Raw genomic sequence first — 24,847 nt, 5'->3', positions numbered from 1 at the left:
TTCGAGTTGTCCTCCCTCCTATTGGTTATTACCTATCGTATCAGCTTTTTTTCTGCCGTTGGCCGAGAGACAGCCCGCGGGGAGGTAACCAGCGTGATGCGGTTTCTGAGTGGCGTAACGGACCGTCAATCAAGAACGTCACGGTCCGTCGCTCCGGAGAGGGTGGTCGTGTGTTGGGTGATGGCGGTCGTGTGGAGTTTTCGGTGTCTGTGAACTCGAGGATGGGTCGGTTTGATGGCTGAGCCATGCACTCAGCTGGCTTCTCGGTACATCAGATCCTGAGCCTGGGCCTGATCCCCCGGGTCGGGAATGCGACCTGCCCTGGAAATGCCACCACAGCTCTTTGCCAGTTCTCCGGTGAGTGAAGGGGGCTGTGGGAGGGGAGGGAGACGGGCCGATGTCCAGCTGGCCGCTTTCTTCATGGGAGGGATCGGACGGCCTGAATGGAAAGGACCAGTTGCTGGCGCAGCCTGTGCCAGGGCAGTTGGTTGGCCGCAGGCCGGAGTTTGTCGATGACATGTCAGTTCAGCGAGAATCCGAGTCGTTATGAGTGCCTGTTGCATTTAATGCTTCCACTGTTTTCACAGTAGCATCGTTGCAGAAATAGTTTATCCCCGACAGGGCTAAACTTGTAGTTGTTTGTCTAAAAAGTCCAAGGAAAAAATATTGGATCAAGGTCAGACTTTATATACTTCTACTTCTGTCCTTTGTGCTTTGTTCTCCATCTCCGTTTATTTTTTAGGTATTTCGCTGGCCTCGAGTATACAATACCTGTGGCCAATTTAGTTACTTTACCAAATAAGTTCTTGTTTCAATAAACTGTTTTAGTTTATTGAATACTTGTGTAGGGTTATTCGAAAAAGGACCCGAGAAAACTAAGGAAAGTACCCTCTTAATGCTTTGGAATTCTATCTATCCCGCAATCACCGTCTAAATGCCACTTTGTGATTTATCTGAGCTTTGAAAGATTTAGATAAATACAATGTTATCAATTTCAGACTATTCTTTCATTAATTTGTTTCCTCATTTCAGATCAACCGTAATTGTACAATCCCTTAACTTTATTTAAAGTGGTTTGGCCATAACAAAACGTTTGATTTTACAGATTTGTATTTTAAGCAAAAATTTACAATGTAGCCCAGTGTCTGCTGTTCATATATGGGCTGGCATGCTGGAGAGGTAAATCTGAATTTTCCATAGGTAATGAATGTGACTGCTTAACCTTGAATTATGGACCGACCATCAATCTCCATGGTACTACATCAAAACAATGAAAATACTCATTCCATCAGGCATTGTTAGGAAAGAAATAATATCTCAGGTTGGAGGCCCCTTTCCTTCCATAGATGCTTTCTGATATGTGTGATTTCAACATTTTCTTTGTTCGTTTCAGATTTCTAGCATTTGCTATTTTAAAAAATTTTCATCCACTGTATTAAGTCTAAGCTGGGCCATGTTAGCCATGTTAGACCCAGGATTACAATCGTTTTGCTGTCACAGTAGCATTTTTTTTTTGCTTTGGTTCGGCTCAAGGCATTTTAATACTTGTTAATCATATTGAGTTTTTTGGAATTTCATGGATTGGAGAATCTACACACCATCATGTTGACACTTGGTAAATAATAGTTTAGTTGCTTCCAATTGTTTGCACATCAATCCTCTTAGGCTTTTTTGGCATGCAAAGAATAATTGAATTTTGATTGCAACTGATTGAATTTGATGAGCCCTGTAAGCATATTAGTGTAATTTCTTACATTTAACCAGGAGTGCTGGCTTGGAATGTCATAAAAACAAATACCACAGTAGTTTGAAAGGTCATTTTCTTGAAATGTTAAATTGGTTTTATTCTCCAGAGAATAGAAATATAGTATCTTATAGAGATACTATAACCACATCCAAAGATACTGCCTGACCTGCTGAGTTCCTCCAGCATTTTACCTGTTATTCCAGATTTCCAGCATCTGCAGAATCTCTTGTTTGTCCACTATAACAAGCATTTTGTTTTATTTCAAGTAAACTGTGCCTTCTAAATGCCTGAATGTACTCCTTCTCAGTCCTTAAATGCAGCTAACTGAGACCTTGTTGATTTTTTTTTGAGGCAGAAGATAGTACAAGTTCTTCAATGTTACTGAACAAAAGACAAATTTTGAACGTGTTGAGTTTTGAAGTTGGCACGCAAAAGCAAAGAAACAGGCTTCAATAAAGTTAACTGTTTGGAATACATTGATGCTTAATTGCTTTAGTATGTCATTGTAATGCTGTATGAAGAGCATTTTTAATGAAGCATTGATTTTGATCCACAACTGAAAAATCATTTGTGATGGCTGTTGATGTCATACATATAACTTGTGTGATCTTGAACTGGAATATAAATTTGATTTTCTGTGGTATGGCTAGTGTAATTTGCATCCCAACTAAGGTTCTATTTATTAAAATATTTAACAGTAACATCGCCTAAGAATCGTGTTTGACTCAAAAGGAATGATCTTGTTGCTCAATTCGGGTCATTTGCTCTTAGTTAAATAGCTACTCTGCTATTTAACTGGTGCTCTCGTTTCACAGGTTTTTTGATATTTTTGTATTATGTGATTTTCAAAATTTGGTTAGCAGGAGAGGTAAAGTTGTATGATTTCTGTATTTCTAAGTTAAGCGTCTCCTTATTTTACTTTTTCAGGTGTGGGGGGGGGGGAGACAATGCAGTGTCTGTTAGAATAGATCACATTTTGCAAAAGTTTTGCCTCAAAAGGAAAACTCCCTTCAGGCATAGTCCACTCAAAGCAAATTTTCCAAAATTGAAGTGTGCTGAGACAAAGAAATGTTCCACAGAAGACCTATCGACTCCAGAAATGATCCAAATATCTGTCTCTTCATACAAACTACAGTTTGAAGCAGACATTGATTGGAGGACTCATCATCATCATGTGCCATGTTGTATGAAGTGGCCAATCATGGACTTCCATCTGTCTTTATTCTGAGAAGTTGTAATAAGCTGTTCAAAACTTTTGCCTGTTCATCCTTTGATGTAACTCATGAATGTTGGACCGCAAATTTTGCTTCCATCAATTTTTCCCATCACTGCAAGATGTTCAAACCTCTCTTTCCTTTGTACATGTCCCAGAAATTCCAGCTGTCATTTCCTGATTGATTATATTAGCTTTCTTCTTATTCCATTTTTTTGGCAGCTCTTCCTCATTTGTTACTCTGTTCTTTTACGGTATTTTCATCATTCTTCTCAAACCACAGTTCTGCAGCTTCAAGTCATTCCTCATTTTGCTTTGATATTGTCCAACATTCGTTTCCATATATTAGAGTGGAATCAAATGTAGCAGCACAACACTCTTGAGTTTTATATCCTTAAAAATTATGTTATTCTTTAATATCTTGCTCAAATGTGCATTAAGCAATCCCAATCCTTATTGGAGGAATTTTGTTTGACTATTTGTTGATACTTGCATCACTTTTTCACTGGTGAAGCCAAATTCGTTTTTTTATTGTTAGAAATATGCCCAGGAGTAAAACATTCAGGCATTAAGCCTGTTTGCCATTCATTAACATGTCTTATCCTCTACTTCAGTGTCAGGACCATGGTTGTTCTACTTCAAAGCCCTTTTCCTAAATTCTCCCAATATCCCTTGGTTCATTTGATCTCCAGAAATTCCTCAATTTATATTTTGATTGATCTCAACCACAGAGTCTCCAAAGTAGAAGATTCCAAAGGGAAAGTTGTGGAAAACTTCCTCCCTGTGCTCAGCGTATCAAGCCTTACAGCAATTATGCAAGTTTCAATGAGATCCTGTCATTCTTCCAAACTGTTGAAAATAGCAGCGAGTCTACTTTATCTCTCCACATAGGGCAAACCTGCCATTTCCAAAACCAGCACACCCATTCTTATTTAAGACCAAAATTGTACACATACTGCAGCTGTGGTCTCACCAAGTCTGTACACAAATACAGTAAGACTTCTTGACTCTATTCAAATCTACTGTTCACAAAAGTCTGACCAACCATTTGCCTTTCCAATCACAGGATGCACCTGCATGTTGGATTTCAGTAACTTGTATAGGCACCTCTCAGCCCCTCTGAAAATTCACAACACCATTTTGCACATTACTTCATTTCCTGCCATGTGCAACAAAATGGATAACAGTTGTACTGCCTCTGCAATGTTTTTCTCCACTACTCAATGTCCATATATTCCCCTGCTGTATCTATATCCTTCTCCCCTCAATCCCACTTAGTTCAGTATCGGAAGCAAAGTTCAAAATTTGACTACAGGTAGTCCCCGAGTTAGGAACGTCCAACTTACAGACAACTCGTACTTACGAACCAAGGAAGGAGAATGCCGTCCACCATTTTAAGTCAGATCGCGACGCCGTCCACCATTTTAAGCCGTTGCCATTGACACTGTGTTGAGTGTTTAACTTTGTATTTGGCTTAAATTTTTCTTAGTAAGATTCACCCTGACCCTGCCCCCCCCCCCCCCCACCGCTCCAGTCAGCTGGTGGCGCAGTGAGATCAGCGCCGTGCTATAGAACAAAGGCTTCCGAGTTCAATTCCAGACCGCTCCCGTGCCAGGTTGATGCCGAGCTCTCAACTCGACTTCATTAAAAAAAACACTGCCACCTTCAGTATAAATTCCCACGTGGAATATTATGGAGGATCAAATACCCAAACCCAGCACAGCCTCCACTTGTCCAATTTAGCCTGTCTCAATGCGGTGGTCCTTGGGACCCGGCAGAACTCGGCAGCCGGCGGAGCTCGGGACCCACCGCCCGCAGTGTTTTTGTTCCATTGACGGAAAGCAATTGCAATTGAAAATAAAGTGGAAATAATAAAGCGTTTGGAAAGAGGTGAAACGCCATCGGTCATTGGAAAAGCGTTAGGCTTTTAAACGATCGGAACAATTTTAAAGGATAAGGTGAGAATAATGGAGCAGGTGAAAGGCCCTGCCCCGATGAAAGCTACAATTATTACCAAGCAATGCAGTGGTTTAATTATGGAATACATATGTTTCTTAAGTGTTTTATATGCATAGAAAGGTAAAATATATGCCATATACTAAGACAAACGTTTGACTAACTGACGCAAAATAATACTAGATGTACTTGTTCCAACTTACGTACAAATCCAACTTAAAGACAGACTCAGGAACGGAACTCGTACGTAACCTGTGGACTGCCTTTATTTTAAAAAACCTTCAAATGCTGGAAATCTGATATTTTAAAAAAACATAAAATGCTGCAAGTATTCAGCATGGTAGGCGGAACCGATAGGAAAAGAAGTAGAATTAATGTACCGTGTCCAAGATGCTTCATCAGAATTAGGAACGAGAGACAGAGAGAGAGAGAGAGAGAGAGAGAGAGAGAGAGAGAGAAAATGAATGAATTTAGTCTTTTTCCCAGTTCTGACAAATACCAGACATATTAACTGCTTGTTTTTCCACTGTTGCTGTTGTACCTGCTGAGATTAAAAGTAGTCATGGTTTTGATCACACTGTAAACAATTGCAGAATATTGATATTTTTAGCAGATTCTTATTAGCATAGGAAGCCATGTCAAAATTCTGGGGCATGCCATATGAGTTTGAATCAGCTGTGGTCCAGACTTCCATTTCGAGGAAGTGCTCCTTTTTGCAAATATGTCCCTTTTGCCTCAATATCTACATTTGATTGTTTAAAGCTGGCAGCGTGTGAGCTCATTGTATGATTGTTGTCAGCAGGTGCCTGTTCAACCTCACTGCTCTCTCTGATCCAAAGCACCATGTGTTTCCCTCACAAGCAAAGGGCTGGCTAGCTCTAATCCCCTTACTTGACAACTGAGATGTTGATTGGTTCTGAATGAGAGTTGATGCATTGACATCACATAGAAGACTTGATGGAGTGCAAAGCTGCTCAGGAATAGGTATTCATGAGCCAGGTTCCCTAATTGGCCACTGACATGATTTACACAAGCTGGGCAGGATGGGCGCTACGGTGGAAAGTGCATTTTGATACTCTGGTAAAAGGTAAATGTTTGATCAGTTCAAGGAGAATTGGTTTAGTAGAAATGTATTGGGTAATGGATATTTCTGGGAAGAGTGCTTTGCTCATTAGTCTAAACTAAAATCCCCATACACTACAAAAGGAGGGTGAGAGCTGTCATATTCTTGGATGGAATAATTGATTTAACGTAATTTCTGTTAAGTAGTTTGTAATAGCAAGGTTGGTGCTGAAGAACTGAGTAAAAGATGGTGCATTTAACGTGCACCATTATTAATACAGTGGATTCTGGTTTATCAGGGCAGCCACTTATTTAGGAACTCTTTTTAAAGAACAAAAACAAATGGAGAAAATAACCAGGATTCCCCTCTTGTATTTAGGATATTATGCCACTTACTTGGGGCAGGCGACTATCAGTCATGTGTACTTGTGTGCTGTTATAGGCACTACACTATGCTTCGAGCAAACGGTCACGACACTTGCATGTATTTGTTATATATTTGTTAATGAGGTCAGCTGAGAAGATCATCGGGGTCTCTCTTCCTGCTATTATAGACATTTACACCACACGCTGCACCCGCAAAATTAACAGTATTGTGAAGGACCCCATGCACCCCTCATACAAACTCATCTCCCTCCTGCCATCTAGCATTTTGTGCACTTTATGTAGTCCTGTACAGGTCTGTAGTCTAGTGCAGTTTTTATGGTGTTTTACGTAGTCTAGTGTAGCCTTGTGCTGTCTCACATAGTCTAGAGTAGTTTTGTGTTGTTTCATGTAGCACCAGGGTCCTGGAGGAACATTGTTTTGTTTTTACTGTGTACTGTACCAGCAGTTTATGGTTGAAATGACAATGAACTTGACTTATCCATTTGGGCCAATGGACACTGATTCAAAAAGCAGTGATTCTTGATCATTTTGTTTTGTTTATTTTTGACTAATATTTTTCTTGACACCTTTGCCACAAAAAGATTTGACACTAGCCTAAAAATGTGCCCTACTGGACCAAATTAAGTCTTCCACCTAATGCCACTCCTCATTAGCTGGCAGAGATAACTGGAGTTCTCGAAATTTACAAAGTCTACATTTGCAAGCTTGACGCATCAGAAAGATAAACTGCAAGAAGAATGGGCGTTACACGAGGGACAGTGGTGCATCCCAAAAATGAAAGTGTGAAGTTAAGATCCAGAAGTTGAAGGGCCCCTCAATCAATGGTTTTCTATCATAACTGGATGAGCTGTGTGAGTCAGTGGACCAATATTAAAAACCAAGCCAGATGAACTAGCTAAGATGGTTAGTTGTCTCAATGGCAATGTAGGCACCACATTAAACTGAAGAAAGCACACGGCAAGAAAAGTAGTGGTGATGCTATAAGTGCAGAAACGTGGAAATATACAAAACAATCCCTGACTCACTTAAAATCTTGTGCAGATGGTATCCACAATGCCAATTAAACAGGCCTTTTTTATTGCGCATCGCCTGACTGTTCCCTTTGCTACAGTCAGCACTATCAGGTACAAAGGAAGCAATGGATCACTTAATGGTTGTATTGTTCAAATATGTCAGGGACTGATAAAAAGAAATTGTTGGTTATTGGGAAAAGCTTTAAACCCTAATTCTTTAAGAGGCTGAGAATGGATAGTTCACCAGTCAAGTACTATGACAATAATGACTATGATACTTAATGAATTCCTCTGTCAGTAAATATGAACTAATACAGTTTTATAGTATTGTAGTGTTACGAAATTCCCGTAACTGGATCACTTACCAGCAAAGATAGAGAGGTCCATTGAAGTCTGATGGTACTATTTTTGAAAGTCTTTATTTATAAAGGGGCACAAAGATAAGATTAATACAGACATTCAGATAATATACGTCGTCAATACTCAATCTAAAAATGTGGGTATAATAATAATCATCAATTAAGGAATAGCTCTATCGTTTGTCTAGGGGATATTGTATTGTCCGATGGAAAGATAAAAGTCCTTTCAAGCTGCAGCTCTTAAGAGAGACGGTTTTAAACTTGCCCGGGTCTTTTATGAGGCCAATCCGTTGAGTCGGGGGAGTTGGTTCCCTGTTGTTAGTTCCAAGTCATTTTCCGTGGTACCAGCCACCAGCCCCCAGGCAAGGGAACCGAACGCACGTGGCTTCCTTCAAATGGCTTCCCGCTATTACGGGATCGCTAGCGTTTCTTCTGGTGTGTCTGAAGGGGTTGTTCCCCAGACCCTCTTTTATACTTCCTCACGGGGACTCAGATGTCAATCAGGTTGGGATGATGCAATCTCTCTCTCAACCAGCCCACTTTGCCCGAGGGCTTGCACGTAGCTTAGTCCCCAATCCACAAACATTGTCTCCAGGAGACAATGACCATGGCTCTCTCTCTCTCCTTTCCTGGGTCCTCTGACCCAACTCAATAATGCTGTTGCGATTCTCACAAAGGAGGGGGCTACCCCACACCCTTCGGCCCCTCAGAGCTGTGGTACATTCATAACACCCCCTTTCTTCAAAGCGTTTTCACCAGCGGTGAAACAAAATAGTACAGAGTCTTACAGGGTGTTCGAATCTAACACAATACAGAATTTTTTTTTCTCTACAGAGTAATACAGTGATACATTCAATTCAGTATCTAAACTGTTAATGATTTCAGTGTCACTTTCTTTTAATATTTTACCATCTTGTGCCTTACTAAAGTCTTGTAGCATCAGACTTCAATTTAATAACCACCTATTTTTTTTTCTTCAGCAACAAAAACTAAGGAGTTGTGATCTTAGCTTACGTGCATCTACAAAAGTTTATGTGAATACTAATCCTTTTGGTTGTTTTCAACTTAACAGGCAGGCCTCCAAGGGGGTTGTCTTTATTATTCACAGGCTTTGTCGAAATCCCATACAACCGGCTTTGCTATTTAAAAAATGGCATCCCCCTTAACTGTCGCCTCTGTTCCAGGGAATTTGAGTAAGGGGGCGAGATAAACTCTCGCCCGCCTTTTTCATAGGGGTTATTTTATCACCACCGTGTCCCAAACTTAGACCATTTCCACCCAATTCTTTAATTTTACACAGGTGGCTAGCCCTCTCGTCAGGACCCTCTCAGGCTATTGGTTTTTAATTCGAACTAAGCAGCATTTATTCGGCCTCTTCACACCACATCCTGGCATAACAATAGCGTGGGGGGCCCCGCTATCTCCCGGCTTACTCTGTAAGCGATCTGCCGGGTTTAAAATTTCTTCATTCGACTTGGGAACTACAGACTTTCTGTTTCCTTCAATAATAATATTTATCTCCCCATTCCTGAGCTCCGCATTAAGTTTGAACACACCTTCGAGCACAAACACCTGGGTACTCTCACTTCCCACTGTTACCAAGGTTAACCCTTTTTTCACTGAACCAACTCTATCTGACCCACAAGGACGGCCGTCCCATTCCACTGAATCAAATACCTCAGACTTTTTCTGAGCTCCGTTACTAGGTTCAGTACCACGTGCATCCCCATCTTGGACACACTCAAACGGGACATTGGCCTCTTCCAGGCTTTCAATACCCGTACCCTTTTCAAATTCTAAGTTCCCCCGATCCTCCCAGGTACTCTCTGGGCAACTCCCTTCCGGAGTAAACTCAACCCCGCGGGCCGAAACAACCTCATCTGCCAACCCAGCAAACTTCTTCGAGGTAAGGGCACCCTTTTCATCTAGGGCTGCCCTCATTTCATTATCGGGAACACCTTTAGAATTTTCAACTTCTTCAAACAGTTCTGCCAAACCAGACAGATCATCCCTGTCCAACTCTGGACCTCTTAACCGCTCTATCGGTTCCTCATCTTTATTTTCTGCCTCTAGGACCTTTCTCCTCGCTAAGGGCAGATCTACCTCCGCTCCCTTACTCTCTTTCACTTTACTGCTCTTCGTTTTACCACCCTCTAAACCCTCGTGGTACAGGGTCGGTAGAAACGTCTCGGCCAAATCAAAACTGGCCAGATTTAAACTGCTCTCGTTCTCAGCTGCCTTTCTCGACATGCTGCGAGTGACCGCGCATGCAGGATAGATCTGGGACTCTAGGGGCGGAGCCTCAACACTCACCGGCCGGCCGGTCCTTGTCATGGCTGCCCAAACCTTACCACCTGCTAAATCGTTACGGAGAAGGACGTCTGCGTCAGTTCTCGGGAATTCTGATGGCACCCTTATTTCAACGGGTCCAGACACCAGTTCACAATCCATAATGACCTCATGTAAGGCCACCATTTCTATCCTTTTACTTATTCCCCTCACAGCTACCATTCCCGTTTTCCGACCAAATTCTAGTACCTTACTGCTGATCAACGACAGCTCAGCCCCCGTGTCTCTCCAGATTTGTACGGGAATTGGTGGGTCCCCCTTCCTCAAAGACATGGTTCCATGTGACAGACAAGACACAGACCCTTTTCGTACTCTGTCTACCCGGGGCTCTCTTGTCAATTTACTGATTACCACTGCACATCCAAGAGGGACTGCTGCTTTCCCTTTCCCGTCTCCCTCCTCGGAGCAAAGCACCGAGACGCAACATGCCCGCTCTTCCCACAATTAAGACAGGTCAAGCCCGAAAATCTCTGGCTGTCTGGCCTTTCCCCCTGAACCTTACCACTAGCTCCCGGCGGACTTTCTCAATCGTTCCCACGGTCTCTCGGGGAACTTTTATTCGAGGAAAACTTTGTCTTATGGGTTAGGGCATATTCATCTGCGAACCTAGCAAATTCTGAGATGGACTTATTCAGCTTCTCATTCAAGTACATCCGGATCTCCTCCAGAACACAACCTTTAAATTCCTCATTCAAAATTAACTCCCTGAGACGCCCATAATCCTCGTCCACTATTTCTGCGGTGCACCAACAGTCCAAGAGCACACCCTTCTCATGGGCAAACTCGGTATACATCTGATTCCACCCTCACCGTAAATTTCTGAACTTTTGTCTATATGCTTCAGGTACTAGCTCTTAACCCCGGAGAATGGCCGCCTTTACTTTGTCGTAACTCTCCTCCTCCATGGACAACGCCGCATATGCCCGCTGTGCCTTCCCTTTTAACACACTTTGTAACAACGCCACCCACTGTGCTCTGGGCCACTCCTGATTCACTGCCACCTTTTCAAAAAACAAGAAATAACTATCAACATCCGTCTCCTTGAACGGGGGTACTAACCTCAACGCCCGACTAACATCAAACCGCTTCTCTCGGTCTGACCCCTGACCGCGTTGCTCTTGCTTTAACTTCTCCATCTCCAAGTCATGTTTCCTCTGTCTCTCTGCCTCCCTCTCTTTCTCAGCTGCTTCCAGCTTTAACTGAAGTTCATGCTCTCTTTGCTTCTCAGCTCTTTCCTGCTCCCTTTTCACCTCTAACGCCCTTAGCTGGAGCTCCTGATCCGGTTTCACCTCTAACTCCTTTAGCTGGCGTGCATGCTCCCTTTGTTTGTTGGCCCTATCTCTCTGTCCCTCTTTCTCGGCTCTTTCGCTCTCTCTCTCTTTCTCTCTCTCTCTCTCTTGGCTGCTTCCAGCTGCTTTAACTTAATTTCATGTTCCAACCTTAATTTCTCCAACTCTAACTGAGCTGTCCCACTAGCTGGTACCTTTTCAGGGATATTTTCCAATACCTCAGCTGCAAACACATTCTTCTCGATGTAATACTGAGTTATGGCCCTTCGCACCTCCCGCTTTTTCATTGACGACCTCACCTCTGCGAGGTTTAACTCCTTCGCCAAATTTACCAGGTCTGATTTGGTGGCCGCCTCTAGCGCCTCCAGAGTTGGGTTTTCTATAAATTCATCCACGTCCATCTTTGCTGGTTTCCCGTCTGGCTACCCACGTAACCAGATCCAAGTTTGGACTTACAAGCCCGATTCACTGGCTCCCCAATTTGGTTTCAAATCTCAAGACGAGAACCCCAACTGTTACGAAATTCCCGTAACTGGATCACTTACCAGCAAAGATAGAGAGGTCCGTTGAAGTCTGATGGTACTATTTTTGAAAGTCTTTATTTATAAAGGGGCACAAAGATAAGATTAATACAGACATTCAGATAATATACATCGTCAATACTCAATCTAAAAACGTGGGTATAATAATAATCGTCAATTAAGCAATAGCTCTATCGTTTGTCTAGGGGATATTGTATTGTCCGATGGAAAGATAAAAGTCACTGTAATTTCAAGCTGCAGCTCTTTGGGTTTAAGAGAGACGGTTTTAAACTTGCTCGGGTCTTTTATGAGGCCAATCCGTTGAGTCGGGGGAGTTGGTTCCCCGTTGTTAGTTCCAAGTCGTTTTCCGTGGTACCAGCCACCAGCCCCCAGGCAAGGGAACCGAACGCACGTGGCTTCCTTCAAATGGCTTCCCGCTATTACGGGATCGCTAGCGTTTCTTCTGGTGTGTCTGAAGGGGTTGTTCCCCAGACCCTCTTTTATACTTCCTCACGGGGACTCAGATGTCAATCAGGTTGGGATGATGCAATCTCTCTCTCAACCAGCCCACTTTGCCCAAGGGCTTGCACGTAGCATAGCCCCAATCCACAAACATTGTCTCCGGGAAACAATGGCCATGGCTCTCTCTCTCTCTCTCTCTCTCCTTTCCTGGGTCCTCTGACCCAACCCAATAATGCTGTTGCGATTCTCACAAAGGAGGGGGCTACCCCACACCCTTCGGCCCCTCAGAGCTGTGGTACATTCATAACAGTAGTAATAGTAGTTAGTGTTCTAATTTGTTCTGTATTTCATTTAAATACATAACTTGCTACTCAGTTAAATGGTAGTTTGTCTTGTTTTTATATCTTTTTACCTATTTCTGCTTAGCTTTGGATAATTGGAGCAGCTACTTAATTGGGCCAAAACGTACTGGTGCTGATTAACCAGAATCTTCTGTAGGTACATTTTCCCAGTGACTTGTGACAAAGGAGAGGGCATGAGGCACCCTGTTAAAAATCATCTGTTCATTTGAGCTGCTCTGCCATTAGTTTTGCAAATGTGGTCTTTCAAGCTCCACTTGAGTTTCAAGTGATCAATTGCATTTGCACTGTTGAAGCGATTTAAATTTAATGCTATTATTTTTCGCAGTACATGGGTACATTTAATTACATCTTGTGCTTATAATGCCTTTCAATCACACCGTACTTGCTGTATTGAATTTGATTCTAATGCATCCTTTTTTTCTGTTGAGTGTTCAGATCAGTCAGGATGCTTCTGCCACATCCTGGATTGTATAAGCAGAAATGGCATTCAGTTATGTAATTGAATGAATGGGTCCATTGTCCTTGGGGCTTGTGGCAAATTCAACTTCCTAACCTGTTTTTATCTCTTTGGTAATTTTTAAAATAAGCTGGATTAATTCTGATGAAAGGTCATTGGCCTAAAACTCCGAATCTACAGACACTGCAAATCTGAAATCTTACCTTTGGATTTCAACATTGATCCTTAGAAAATATCGCTAAGACTTGCAGCTTTGAATCTTGTGACGTTGGCCTTCCTTAGGCTTGTTTCAGCTAAGTGCAACTTTAAGCTGTCAACAATGCTTCCTGTCATTGCTGTCCTAGTGGAATACCACCTTTCACCTCAAATAACATTCTGTAGTTTCTATGTTAATTTGCACCAAAATCCCTCTTAGCCACTTTAGTGTTTGCTGAATCTACTCTGGCTTCTGGAATAATGACAGGGCACGCCTGAAGTAGTCATCATTTGAGGCAGTATTTGTGAAAGGAAGAACAAGAGCTGAATAAGGACCTTTCATCAGAATTAAGAAATCAAATTCACTTGAAGGGTGGATGAAGTGAACAAAAAGTACAGAACAAGAAAGACAGCAAAGGATTATAGCTGAAAGAGCGTGCCAAAGGCTTTTTAATCCCACGTGACCTGCCTACAGAGGATGTGAATAGGAGACAAATGAAAAAAGGGAGAAGAAAAGAGAGTGGAGGGGATAAAAATAATGCTAGAGCTGTAAAATCTGTGCTGCAGAAATAAAACACTGCAGTTGCTAGAAATCTGTAACAAAATTCAAAATATTAGAAGTACTCAGCAGGTCAGGCAGGGTCTGTGGAGGGTTAGGACCCCCCTCTGCGGGGTGATTTCAGAGTGCTGATATTTTGTCAGAACTTCAGAATGACATCTGTCACAGGTTGGATTAACATAAGAATAAAATCTGAAGTTGCTTCATTGACCCACGTGTTTTGGTCTTGCCCTTGCTTGCAAAAATATTGGGAAGATATTTTTGGTACTATTTCAACAGTTCTGAATATCAAATTGCAACTGCATCCTATTACTGCAATTTTCGGTTTACCAATGGTGGATAATAGTCGTTTATCCCCCTCAGCTCGGCGGATGATTGCATTTGTTACATTAATGGCTAGAAGATCTATCCTAATGAACAGGATAGAAATTAATCCTCCAACTATATTTCAGTGGTTTTCTCAAACTATTTCTTGTTTGAGTTTAGAAAAAATTACAAGTGTTGTCTTTGACCCTTCAGTTAAATTTGAAGAAACTTGGAGACCATTTATTCAACATTTTCATATGAGCTAAACTGACTTTTCCTAAACCTTACTTTTATTATCCTTAATTATTTGGATGGAGGTGTGGAGTTATTGACGCTACTGTGTATATTTGACATAATGCAATGGCCCATGTTAGTTAGGTTTTTTCTTTTTTTGGGGGGGGGTCTTATTTACTCCATTTTTCGTAATTACTATGAGTTTGGGAGGTTATTATATATGGATTATCATCTATTTGTATTTTTACCTTAACCTATTAATTATGTACTCTCAAACTCTCTGTATTCATGTTTCATTTATGTTTGTTTAAAATTAATAAAAAGATTTCAAAAAGAAAAGATATTTTGTCACAACTGAAACAAATGATAAAGCTTGATCTTTGAAACAATACCGGAAAATGCTTAAGTGCTCAATGTTTGATGGCATCTGTGGAGAGAAGAATATGAATCCTCAGGTCAAAGAAAGGGAAACATGAGAAAATAAAGCAGTCTTAGAGGGAGTTGGGGGGCAAGGATATGAAAATTAGAGAAAACAGGAATATGAATTAAAGAAGTGGCTCTAAAAGTAGAGGTCAGGTTGCTATGATACGCAGATTTCAAAGCTGCCAACTTGAGTACATTTAGAGTAGTGAAACAACATTTGAAATCCAGGTCTGAGTTGCTGAAGAGAACTGAAGCTTTCTGGAGGTATTGGAATTCCAATTAAATCAGATGGTATCTGTAGCAAGAGAAGAAATAAGAGAGTTAATATTGTAGTTGGATAACCAAGCGCAACTATAAAAACAACTTCACTATTGAATTTCCAAGGCTGCAACATGCTTAGGTTTTAAGAAAGATGCCGTTCCTTGAGCTACATTGTTGGATTTTTTTGGGAGAGTGCTGGAGGGCAATTGATAAGTCAAATGGGAGTGGAATGGAGAATTATGGTGACAGCTTCCTGGAAGTCAGGCAGTTCCCTGTGAAACAAAAATGCTCCGCATGGCAGACACCAAATGTAAATTTTGATTTTCCTCTTCAGGGGAGACTACATTCTGAGTACTTAATGGGTCTGTACTTGCTGGAGTTTAGAAGAATGGAGGGGTCATCTCATTGAAACTTAGCAAATATGGAAAGGCCTAGATAAAGTGGACATGAAGAAGATGTTTCCAAAAGTGAGTGAGTCTTGAACTAGAAGGAAGGAAGGGTGTCCATTTAGAATAGAGATGAGAAGAATCTTTTTAGCTAGATGGTGGTGAATCTGTGCATTCATTGCCACAGGTGACTGTGGAGGTCAAGTCATTAGGTATATTTAAATCTCTCCTTCCACCCCCCCCCACCATGATTTATTATCCAAGTATGTATGCAGTACACAACTCTGAAAGTTGTCTTCTCCCAATAGACACAAAACAAAGAAAACCATGCAAGTCCGTTCAAAATGAAACAACAAACCTTCCACCCCCCTGCACTAAAAAAGAATGGCAACACCATCATCAACCCCCTCCCCACAAAAAAGCAACGAAAAATGCAGAATATAAAAACCAAAGGACGGAAACATCCGTAGTCCAAATCCATAAATGCAAAACTTTGGTGACGTCCTCCAACATCATCAGAAGAGAGAGGCACCTCTTGAACGCAAGGGCCTACCTCCTAGGCACAGAAATCAAAAGGCAGATAGTTGGCACTTAACCCTTGCTCACCTTCCACATTCTCCTCTGCTTCAATCTTCCCCGACATTTTAATCGGCAAAATGGAATCAATCACCAACTCGCGCCCCATTTTGAAATTTCTTCACCTCAGTGGCTCGAGGGTTCGAGCTTGCTTCCGGGAGTCGTCTTGGAGACAGTAAAGCACTGGATAATGCAATCGATCTCCAAATTGTAAGTCACAGGCTCTTAATAGCTCCAGAAACAGATTTAAGATGGAAAACAGATGTAAAAGAGGTGAAATAAACAGTTTTTGACAGAGGGGTATGCAGGCGGCATCTGCATGAATAATCAGTGGGTTGATATTAATATATCTTTCAGTTAGAACTTTAGGAAAAATTGTGCAATATTGCGCTACGTTAAAAGTGTTACATAAATGCAAGTTATTGTTTCCTTTTTTATCCTTAAAATTTCATTGGTTTGAGAATTGATTCTTGAATGCCCAGACACTGCAGCATTTCATTATTAGTAATTTGCTGTGGATATTGTTTTCGTACTGAAGCATAAGAACTTCTAACTATCTGGGCCTACAGTAAAAAGTCCTGTTCCAGCAAGTTCAATGCAACACCGGTCAGTTTTCGTAAATATATTTGGACATACATTTGGGAGTATTTCCATACTAGTACAATATATTTCTAAATCTCTGATGTCAAGTGAAGTAATGATGGCGTTACTGTGGAATAATGTATGTTAAGCTGTATGAATTACTGATAATTCTCCTTGTATTTGCATCTTCATCTGCATCCTTGAGTGCATAATGGTGTTTAGCTTGTTCAAAAAAAAGGATACATTCTTGAAGCAATAGTTGAAGCTGCACTGTGTAAAATTGACAAATGGAGATGGTTTTTAATGCTCCATGTGTGCTCACTATCAAAATCACTCTTGAGGATTAGTGCAGGTTTTACTTTTGCCTGACAGAACGTCACTGTGTTCGGATCAGTCAGTCTACGACCATAGTTTAACAGCATCATTTGTTGAGGATGTGAGATTTCTGTCTTACTGTGTGCGTTATCTTACCTGGGAAAGCAGTGTGATAGATAAACTTTTTTCTAGTTCCAGTTTACCAGCAGGTTAGCTGCTGCTTTGTAATGCTTTGATGTTGATTTAACCCTTTGCTGTTGCTATTACAGAGATGTGGTATGCAGTGTTCCTTTGGGCCTTACTGTCTACGGTTTTTATCTATGTTCCTGCCGGATTATTGGCATTTGTAATGTTACGACACCACAAATACGGACGTTTCATGTCATTGGGCATCCTGGCAGGGATCCTTGGACCAATCACTGCAGCAGTGTTGACCAGTAGGTGTTTAAAGCTTTTATTTCCAGAGTTAAGTAACTTTCTACTGAGAGGTTTTTCTCTCCTTTATCTTAAAATATCTGAATTGCAAGTATTAGGATGTTTCCATGTCTTAAATTTTTTAGTATGTTAAGTCAAATTGTTTATACTACTTATTTCAGGACATAATGAGATCTATCTTCTGGGTGAATTTTTGTTATAGGAAGATAGTGAACTAGCTAGACATCTGGGGACAAAAGGGACAGTAGACACTGGAATTTGGAATAACAAACAAAATGTTGGAGAACATTTGTAGAGGGAAATGAAAATATTTTTGGACAGCATTTAAGACCCTTTCTACTGACTCCTCAATTCAGATATCTAGTCCAGATAAAAAGGTGAAAGGTAGGGGCAGGGCAACAATTGCAAAGTGATAGGTGAGGAAGGGTCTATCACCACCTAGCCTCTGCTGCTCTTTCCATTTCTCTGTCCTCCAACTGCCTATCATTTCTTCTTACCTGGATCTAGCTATCGCCTGCCAGCTCTTGTTCCACTCACTCCCGTCACTTTGTTATACTGTCTCTCTCCCCTCTCTCTGGCAGTCCAAATGAAGGGTCTCAATCCAAAATGTCAACTGTCCATTTCCTTCCATGCTGCCAGACTCACTGAATTCTTCCACCAGTTTGTTTGTTGGGTTAGGCACCTATTTGCCTTTCTTGCAGTATCCCTCTGTTGTGGAGCTGTAGTTGAATTTTTTTGCCACTTGTGTTGACAGATGGCTCCCACTACCAGTGTTTCTGCAATACTACACTACATCAATTCATAGATTATGAGAACTGTTCAGCAGCTGAACAATTAACACAACCCCAATGCCTTAACATTTGGCTGTTGCATATGCAGTCCCTTGGACTGTGGAGTCTAGCTTCAATTTACTGCTCACAATTTACAAAAAAAGAACTTAAGGCTAATTGCAAGTTTCCTGAATTTGAAAATTTACATTTACCATAACAACTGGAGCCTGGTTCTTGTTATGGATGAGTATCTGCTATATTCACATAATTCCAGAATACTACCTAACACCATTTCTGTCAATGGCATCCCAAATGCAATGACCTGAGGCGAGGCCAGGTGCAAGCTGTGTGGCGAAGCTATGCATATAAGGGATTTCCTAATGAGACTGGCTGTGTGCTCCTGAATGGCCTTATAGCAGCTTTGTAGATACCAATATGTACAGGCTTTGCAGCCATGATTTAATTTCAGGTATTTGATGGACCTGCCAGAACCATTGGTGACATGTTTCTATTATAATCAGAACTAAAGTGGCTTTGGATTGTTTAGCTACAATTGTTATCTGCTTGCACTCCCATGAAGCAGTTGGCACTGTTTAAGACATTACTAAAGACAATAAAAGTATCGTGTATAACCTCCTGTATTTGTATATTAATACACATTTACATATATGATCATTTGTACTTGTATTTGATTTCTTAACTTGGTTGTCAGTGTAAGATTGATTAGTTTTTTGTTGCATTACCAATGCCATTTGATTGTTTTGTTCCTTGCTAGATGTACGTATGCAAATGTTTTGTGAATCCTGCCCAAATGACAAGCCAATGAACGTTGTTTTGCAGGTGCAGCTATTGCTGGTGTCTACAGAGCTGCAACAAAGCAAATGGTGCCTTATGAAGCTCTGGTTCTTGGAGTGGGACAGGTATTTTTCATTGTGGCAATTGCTTTCCTACGAATTTTAGCAACTTTATAGCAGAAGGTGATCTGCTCATCTAAGTGAGCAGGGTTACAGTCAACAACTGCAAATGTGTGGCTGCGTGAGAACTACACTCTACCAGTGGAATCCAAACTAAGCTCGATGCCAATTATTGCTGCTCAACAAAAATGAATTGACAAAATCATACATGCACATCTCAATGGGTGGCCAAGCTTGACAAACAAAGAACGTGTATACCTGTCTTAAACTACTGAGATCTGTTTCTTTTTCAAAAGAGAAAGCCAAAAGAGGTCATTTGCATTAAAAGGCACACAGATAGACTCCTGTTTTCCACACTTTAAACATGAGGTGAAGACTTGTATAAGTATTTTGTAAAAAAAGGTATACAATGTTTATTGTAGGACTAGAATACAGACGATCTCAAGTTCTTCGTAGGGTGTACAGAAATTGTATTTTCATTCTGCTCACTGCATCTCAATATTTCAACAGTCGGAATAATTATAAATGGCAACCAAAACACATATAACTGAAGATTACCAAAGGGTAGGTCACATTAGAAAACATACTCAAAGAATTGAAATGTTGACTGCTTCACGGTTTAAACAAAGTGAACAGTCCAAACAATGTGTGGACTCTCATTTTTAGAGTCCGCCTATTTTATAATTTGTGGGTAATTTCAGAATGCTTTGACTATAAAAGTTGAATAGTTGTTTAATAGAAATGAAATTCCATTGTTTGAAATTGTGACCTTAATGATTCTTTATTGTGCACTCAACTCAGTTAAACATTGATTATAAAAATCTATTTGTCTTTTTACACTGTACAGAAAAGTAGTAAATATTACTAAGTAAATAACATTTAAGAACATATTGATTGTAAAACAAGTTTGTGTATAATTTTAGTGGCAATTTTCTTAACAGCCAAAACTAAGGCTCAGAGCTGCCCTAAATGCCAATGACATGTTCTTTACTTCTGAAGACATGATAAATAAGCAAATTTAGTTTTCTTAATGTAGATTTAGTGCTGCAAATAATTTGCTAAGCCAGTGTCTGAGAAGGTCATCTATATTTCAGGCTAATTAACAGGTACTGGCTCTTGATTATATATGTAAAATGTAGAGCATGACTTTGGAAATTATCTGTAATATTAACTATGACAGAGTGTTAAGTTTGTTTCTTATTTTGAATTTCGGGCTGAAAAGATGGAATTTCTTTTCAGTGACAACTTTTTTGGCATTGACATGTGTTGATTGCAGCAGTATCTGCATGTGTATGTACAATTCAGGTGTGCCAACTGTTTTAATATTTTCTAGTATTTAAAACAGCCATTTTAATATTTGTACATTATTGTTGAACTGCTCCATATGTTCATGTTGAGCCTGTGCATGAGAACATTTGTTTAGTCATGTATATGAGCAATTGTTAATGAACCCATTTTAGATTAACTGTGAGGAAAAACAATCTTCAAACCTGTGTTGACTAAATATACTGGATAACTATGAAAGCTGAGTGTCTTACATGCCGAAGTTTCCAGTTGAACAGATTTCCATGATTTGCCAACCATTTAAACAGGTTTGAATATAGTTTCTAATTTTGCATATAGTGATATATTGCTGCAAAATAATTTATTTAGCTCTTATAAAAAAGAAATGATAGATCCCTCTAATTTATACAGACTGCTCTTTTCAAAGTAGCTAGACATTAATATTTTGGGCTAATAAATGGAAGAATCAGAAATCATGTCAACATCATCATCAAATCTGATTCCATTTCAATTATTCTATGTGATAAAACATCTTTCAATGAAAGCTATCAGTTGGCAAGCCCAGACAAAACCTTGATTTGTATAAGAGAAGGACATTGGAGAAGGTGAGGGAAGAGGAGAGCAGTGCTAACGTCTGGCTTTTGGTGAGGTGGGTGCTGGGGGTGGATGGAAGAGTCTGTGCTTTTTCTGCTGTGGCTGTTTACTTTGTACAAGTTTGATTTTTTTCTCCCCCCTTAGTTATCTGTTATTTGTTTTTGTTCTCTGTACAGTTATTTTTGTGCTCTTCCAATGCTCCCTTTTTTAAAAAGAAATGATTTGTCCACTATCGTCATGATTATGCCCTGATCTTGTTCATAGCAACTACGTACTAATGGTGGGAAGTTGTTTTATTTGGTGTCTCATGACACACTTATTTGCTAAATGATTACCAAGGAAATTATTGTGTGTGTTTTAGGAGTGAAGGGAGGTTAGTAAACTGGTTGCAGGAGAAGGTTTGAATAAAATTATCAAGGAAATCATTTGTTCATCACAAAATATGAAGGAAGGATGTGAGTTGGTAATTTTCATTGAAAATTAAATGGAATGCTACACTGTACCCTCCAAAATTCCAGGGAGATTCCAAGTGATAAAAATAGGATTCCATTTTGTCAACATTAAATATTAGCCTTGTGGGTAATGTACAGGAAAATACTACGAATATTGACCTATAAAAAAGACTTGTCTTTTCACTTATAATCTGATATTTTCCTCATGTTTTATTTATTGTCTGTTTTTAACCTTGTTCTATCTTTTTAACCAGAGGAGTACTTCTAAATTATTTCATGCTGCCCTGCAAATTTGCTTATGTCAAGTCAATGGTTGTGATACTGTCAATACCATAGATACAATATACAAGTCTGCTATGCTTTGCGTGCAGTTATATATCTAGTGAGCGTAAATATAGTGTAAGTATGTTTGCACTTTTTATTTTGAGGTTGGTTATGTTTAAACCACATTAGTGAAGATTTACTAATCATTGTTACTTGCATTCATACAAATTAGTTTATTGTTCAAATTATACGTTTTTGTAATATTCAATGTATGCAGTGGAAGCCTCTAACCTGTGACATCTTTCTAAATGGATCATCATGGTACAGTCAAATAGGTTGTTAACTTGCTTGATTGTTACTTAAACATGTCTAACAATGTGAATTTAAGTGTTTATTATGGGTTTTTAATACTGTGTAATGATCAGATTTGTTTTGAAATTTATATTGTCAACATGGGGAAATCAGAATTTTTATTTTTCTACTTACATTGCTAATTTTGGTGATATTTGCTGGAAAATATTTATACAAAATAAATTTATAAAATTATCTTGTGGTTTATTTATTGCATAAGTTTAGAGAGATGTACAATGCTTTAAAATGAAGATACATATTTTTCATTTGCCTTTTTTGTTTTACACTCAGCATACCTTCATGGTCTTGTGCTGCTGTAGCCCATCTACTTCAAGGTTCAACATGTACATTCAGAGATGCTCTTCTACGCACCACTGTTGTAATGCGTTCTTCTTTTGAGTTTTGTAGCCTTTCAGCTTGAATCAGTATGGCTTTTCTCAACTGACCTTTCTCATTAACAAGGTGGTTTCACCACAGAACTGCCACTCACTGGATGTCTTTTTTTGCACCATTTTTTAACTCTATAGATTGCTGTGCATGAAAATCCCAGGAGATCAGCTGTTTCTGAAATAATCAAACCACACTGTCTGGCAGCAAGTCATTCCATGGGCAAAGTCACCTAGATCACATTTCTGAACCTTTTGACCATGTCTGCATGCTTTTATGCATCGAGTTGCTGCCATATAATTGGCTGATTAGATAATTACATTAATGAATAGGTGTACCTAATAACGTGGCCACTGGGTGTAACTTAGAATGGCCTTTAATTTCCAGTAGCCTTCCTATAGGTTATACTGAAAAGGTCCAGGTGATTGTTTCTGTTTTTAGCAAGTTGATGTTCACCTCGATATGGAATTGGAAAAAATTAATATACACTATATTACTTTATTGCATATTCATCAGTTTCCTAAACCGGGTAGCACACTGAACAAGAGATCTACTGTAATACATTGTGATTAAATTATAAGTCATCCAGTGGTGGAGCTGATACTCCCTGACCCTTGCACACCACCTATCTGAGTCGTCCATGGGGATGTGCATCTGGAAACAAAGGAGAAGATAAGTCTAATCATTAAAAAACACAAAATGCTGGCAGAACTCAGCAGGCCAGACAGCATCTATGGGAGAAGGTAATAACGAAGTTTCGGGCCGAAACCCTTCATCAGGTCTCTTTTGTGAAGAATTAGACATATTGCAGCATTTATTATGGTAGGCAAGAAGGTGTAAATGCAAGATTGTCATGCCAGCATTCACTTCTTAAGTTAGTGTGTTGCTAAACTCCTGTACACACCCCTCTGCTTCCATTAGTGATGACAGTAGATCTTGTCTTGTTTAATATGCTTGGGTGCTATTCTAGAGGTCTTCTGTGTGCATACATTGTAAACAATTTGTGTGGTAAGTGGAGCTTTACGCATGATTCTTTTTATAATCTGACCACTTGAAAGGAAATTCAAATTGTAAAATGATTCACTAAACATATACTTCATGGTTCTGTTATAGCAGCAGATGGCAATTAAGGCAATTAAGCAGGCTAGTTAAGGCAATTTGAGTATCTGGGAAAATAAAGTATTACCCAGTGTAGAGTAATAATTAAATGAAAAATTATCTTGTTATCCCTTAAATTAATTGTGCTTTCTGGACTCTTGTTTCCTTATAAGATAGTGGCTTTCAACAAGCTTCTACATATCAATAGAGTCCACTCAAAGCAAATGAAGGGCAGAATTGGAAGATGCATTAATTTGTTCCTAGCAGTATAATTAACAGACTCGCAAAGCATGAAAACACAAAACACTAGCAGGTCATTCATTTGCTGGTCTGTTATCCAACAAATTTATGGTGGATCTTTTATAACAAAATTTTCTACTCTATCCCTAGAACTGCTTGATTTCTCTAAATCCAGGCATCCATTGATTTCTGCTTTGAGTGTAATTACCTATGATTCCACAGCCCTTTATGAGAACTCCAAAGAACCACCATACTCAAATTCCAGCACTGCTTTTGAGTGACTATGACCCCAGTTTACAACTGGAGGAATCATTCTCTCAGTACCCACTCTGTTATACTCTCAAAGAACTTTGTTACCATGAGCTAAAAGCCTAGCTGCTCATATATAATGAACCCCATTTCCAAGAAGCAGTCTGGTAACTCTTCAATCCACACTCTCTTGCAGTATGCCCTATTAATGGTGTGGATCCCAGTGTAGTCTAACCATCTTCAAATATTCTCAACTTTTTTAAAAATCTTTTAATAAAACCCAATGTACAATTTTCTTTTATCACTCCCTACTCCACCTTCATTTTAGTTTTAAGTAACATGTAAAAAGACCCCTCAGTCCCTAAGGAACATCAGCATTTCCCAAAACTTCTGATGTGGATCACATTTATTCATTTAGCATTATTGTTGCCCACTTAAGTTTGGCTGTGTCCCTTGATTCTACTGCATCTTCATCACTACTCAATTCTGCACTTCAGTGAATATTACCAAAAATGAAATAATGTATTTCTTCACCTCAGTTGAATTATTGAAAGATATGGTGAATAGTTGGACTCCAAATGATAATCTAATTACATCCTGCCAACTCCAGAACCCTTTCATTCATACTTTGTTTTCTATTAAGCAAGCCTCTATCCACACAACAATGTTACCCATAACTTGAGCGGTTCTCACTTTGTTCACCAGCCTGTGTCGACTTCTCCATGTGCCTGAGAATCCTAATGTATCTCATCTACACAACTAGTTATATTCTCTAAGAGTGAAATGCAATTTTCC

General features: G+C 39.8%; 1 protein-coding gene across 1 annotated transcript; it reads left to right on the top strand.

Moving 5' to 3' along the window:
* The first annotated feature begins 74 nt into the window (after nucleotides 1-74).
* Nucleotides 75-22,267, top strand: tmem170a (transmembrane protein 170A). Its single transcript, XM_059992787.1, has 3 exons — nucleotides 75-357; nucleotides 17,284-17,451; nucleotides 19,060-22,267. Exons 1-3 carry the CDS (start codon nucleotides 246-248, stop codon nucleotides 19,188-19,190), a joined length of 411 nt encoding a protein of 136 aa, XP_059848770.1. The 5' UTR covers nucleotides 75-245; the 3' UTR covers nucleotides 19,191-22,267.
* The last annotated feature ends 2,580 nt before the right edge of the window (nucleotides 22,268-24,847 follow it).

This window comes from Hypanus sabinus, chromosome 17 (genome assembly GCF_030144855.1).
Source record: "Hypanus sabinus isolate sHypSab1 chromosome 17, sHypSab1.hap1, whole genome shotgun sequence".
In the NCBI taxonomy this organism is placed as follows: Eukaryota; Metazoa; Chordata; class Chondrichthyes; order Myliobatiformes; family Dasyatidae; genus Hypanus; species Hypanus sabinus.
This window is presented reverse-complemented; position numbering and strand designations above follow the sequence as displayed.

Bases quoted from the DNA above. Each gene is read 5' to 3' on its own strand.
- tmem170a (XM_059992787.1), top strand. From the start codon at position 246: ATGCACTCAGCTGGCTTCTCGGTACATCAGATCCTGAGCCTGGGCCTG. The intron at 358-17,283 runs GTGAGTGAAGGG...TTGCTATTACAG, and splicing joins AGCTCTTTGCCAGTTCTCCG to AGATGTGGTATGCAGTGTTC. The intron at 17,452-19,059 runs GTAGGTGTTTAA...GTTGTTTTGCAG, and splicing joins CACTGCAGCAGTGTTGACCA to GTGCAGCTATTGCTGGTGTC.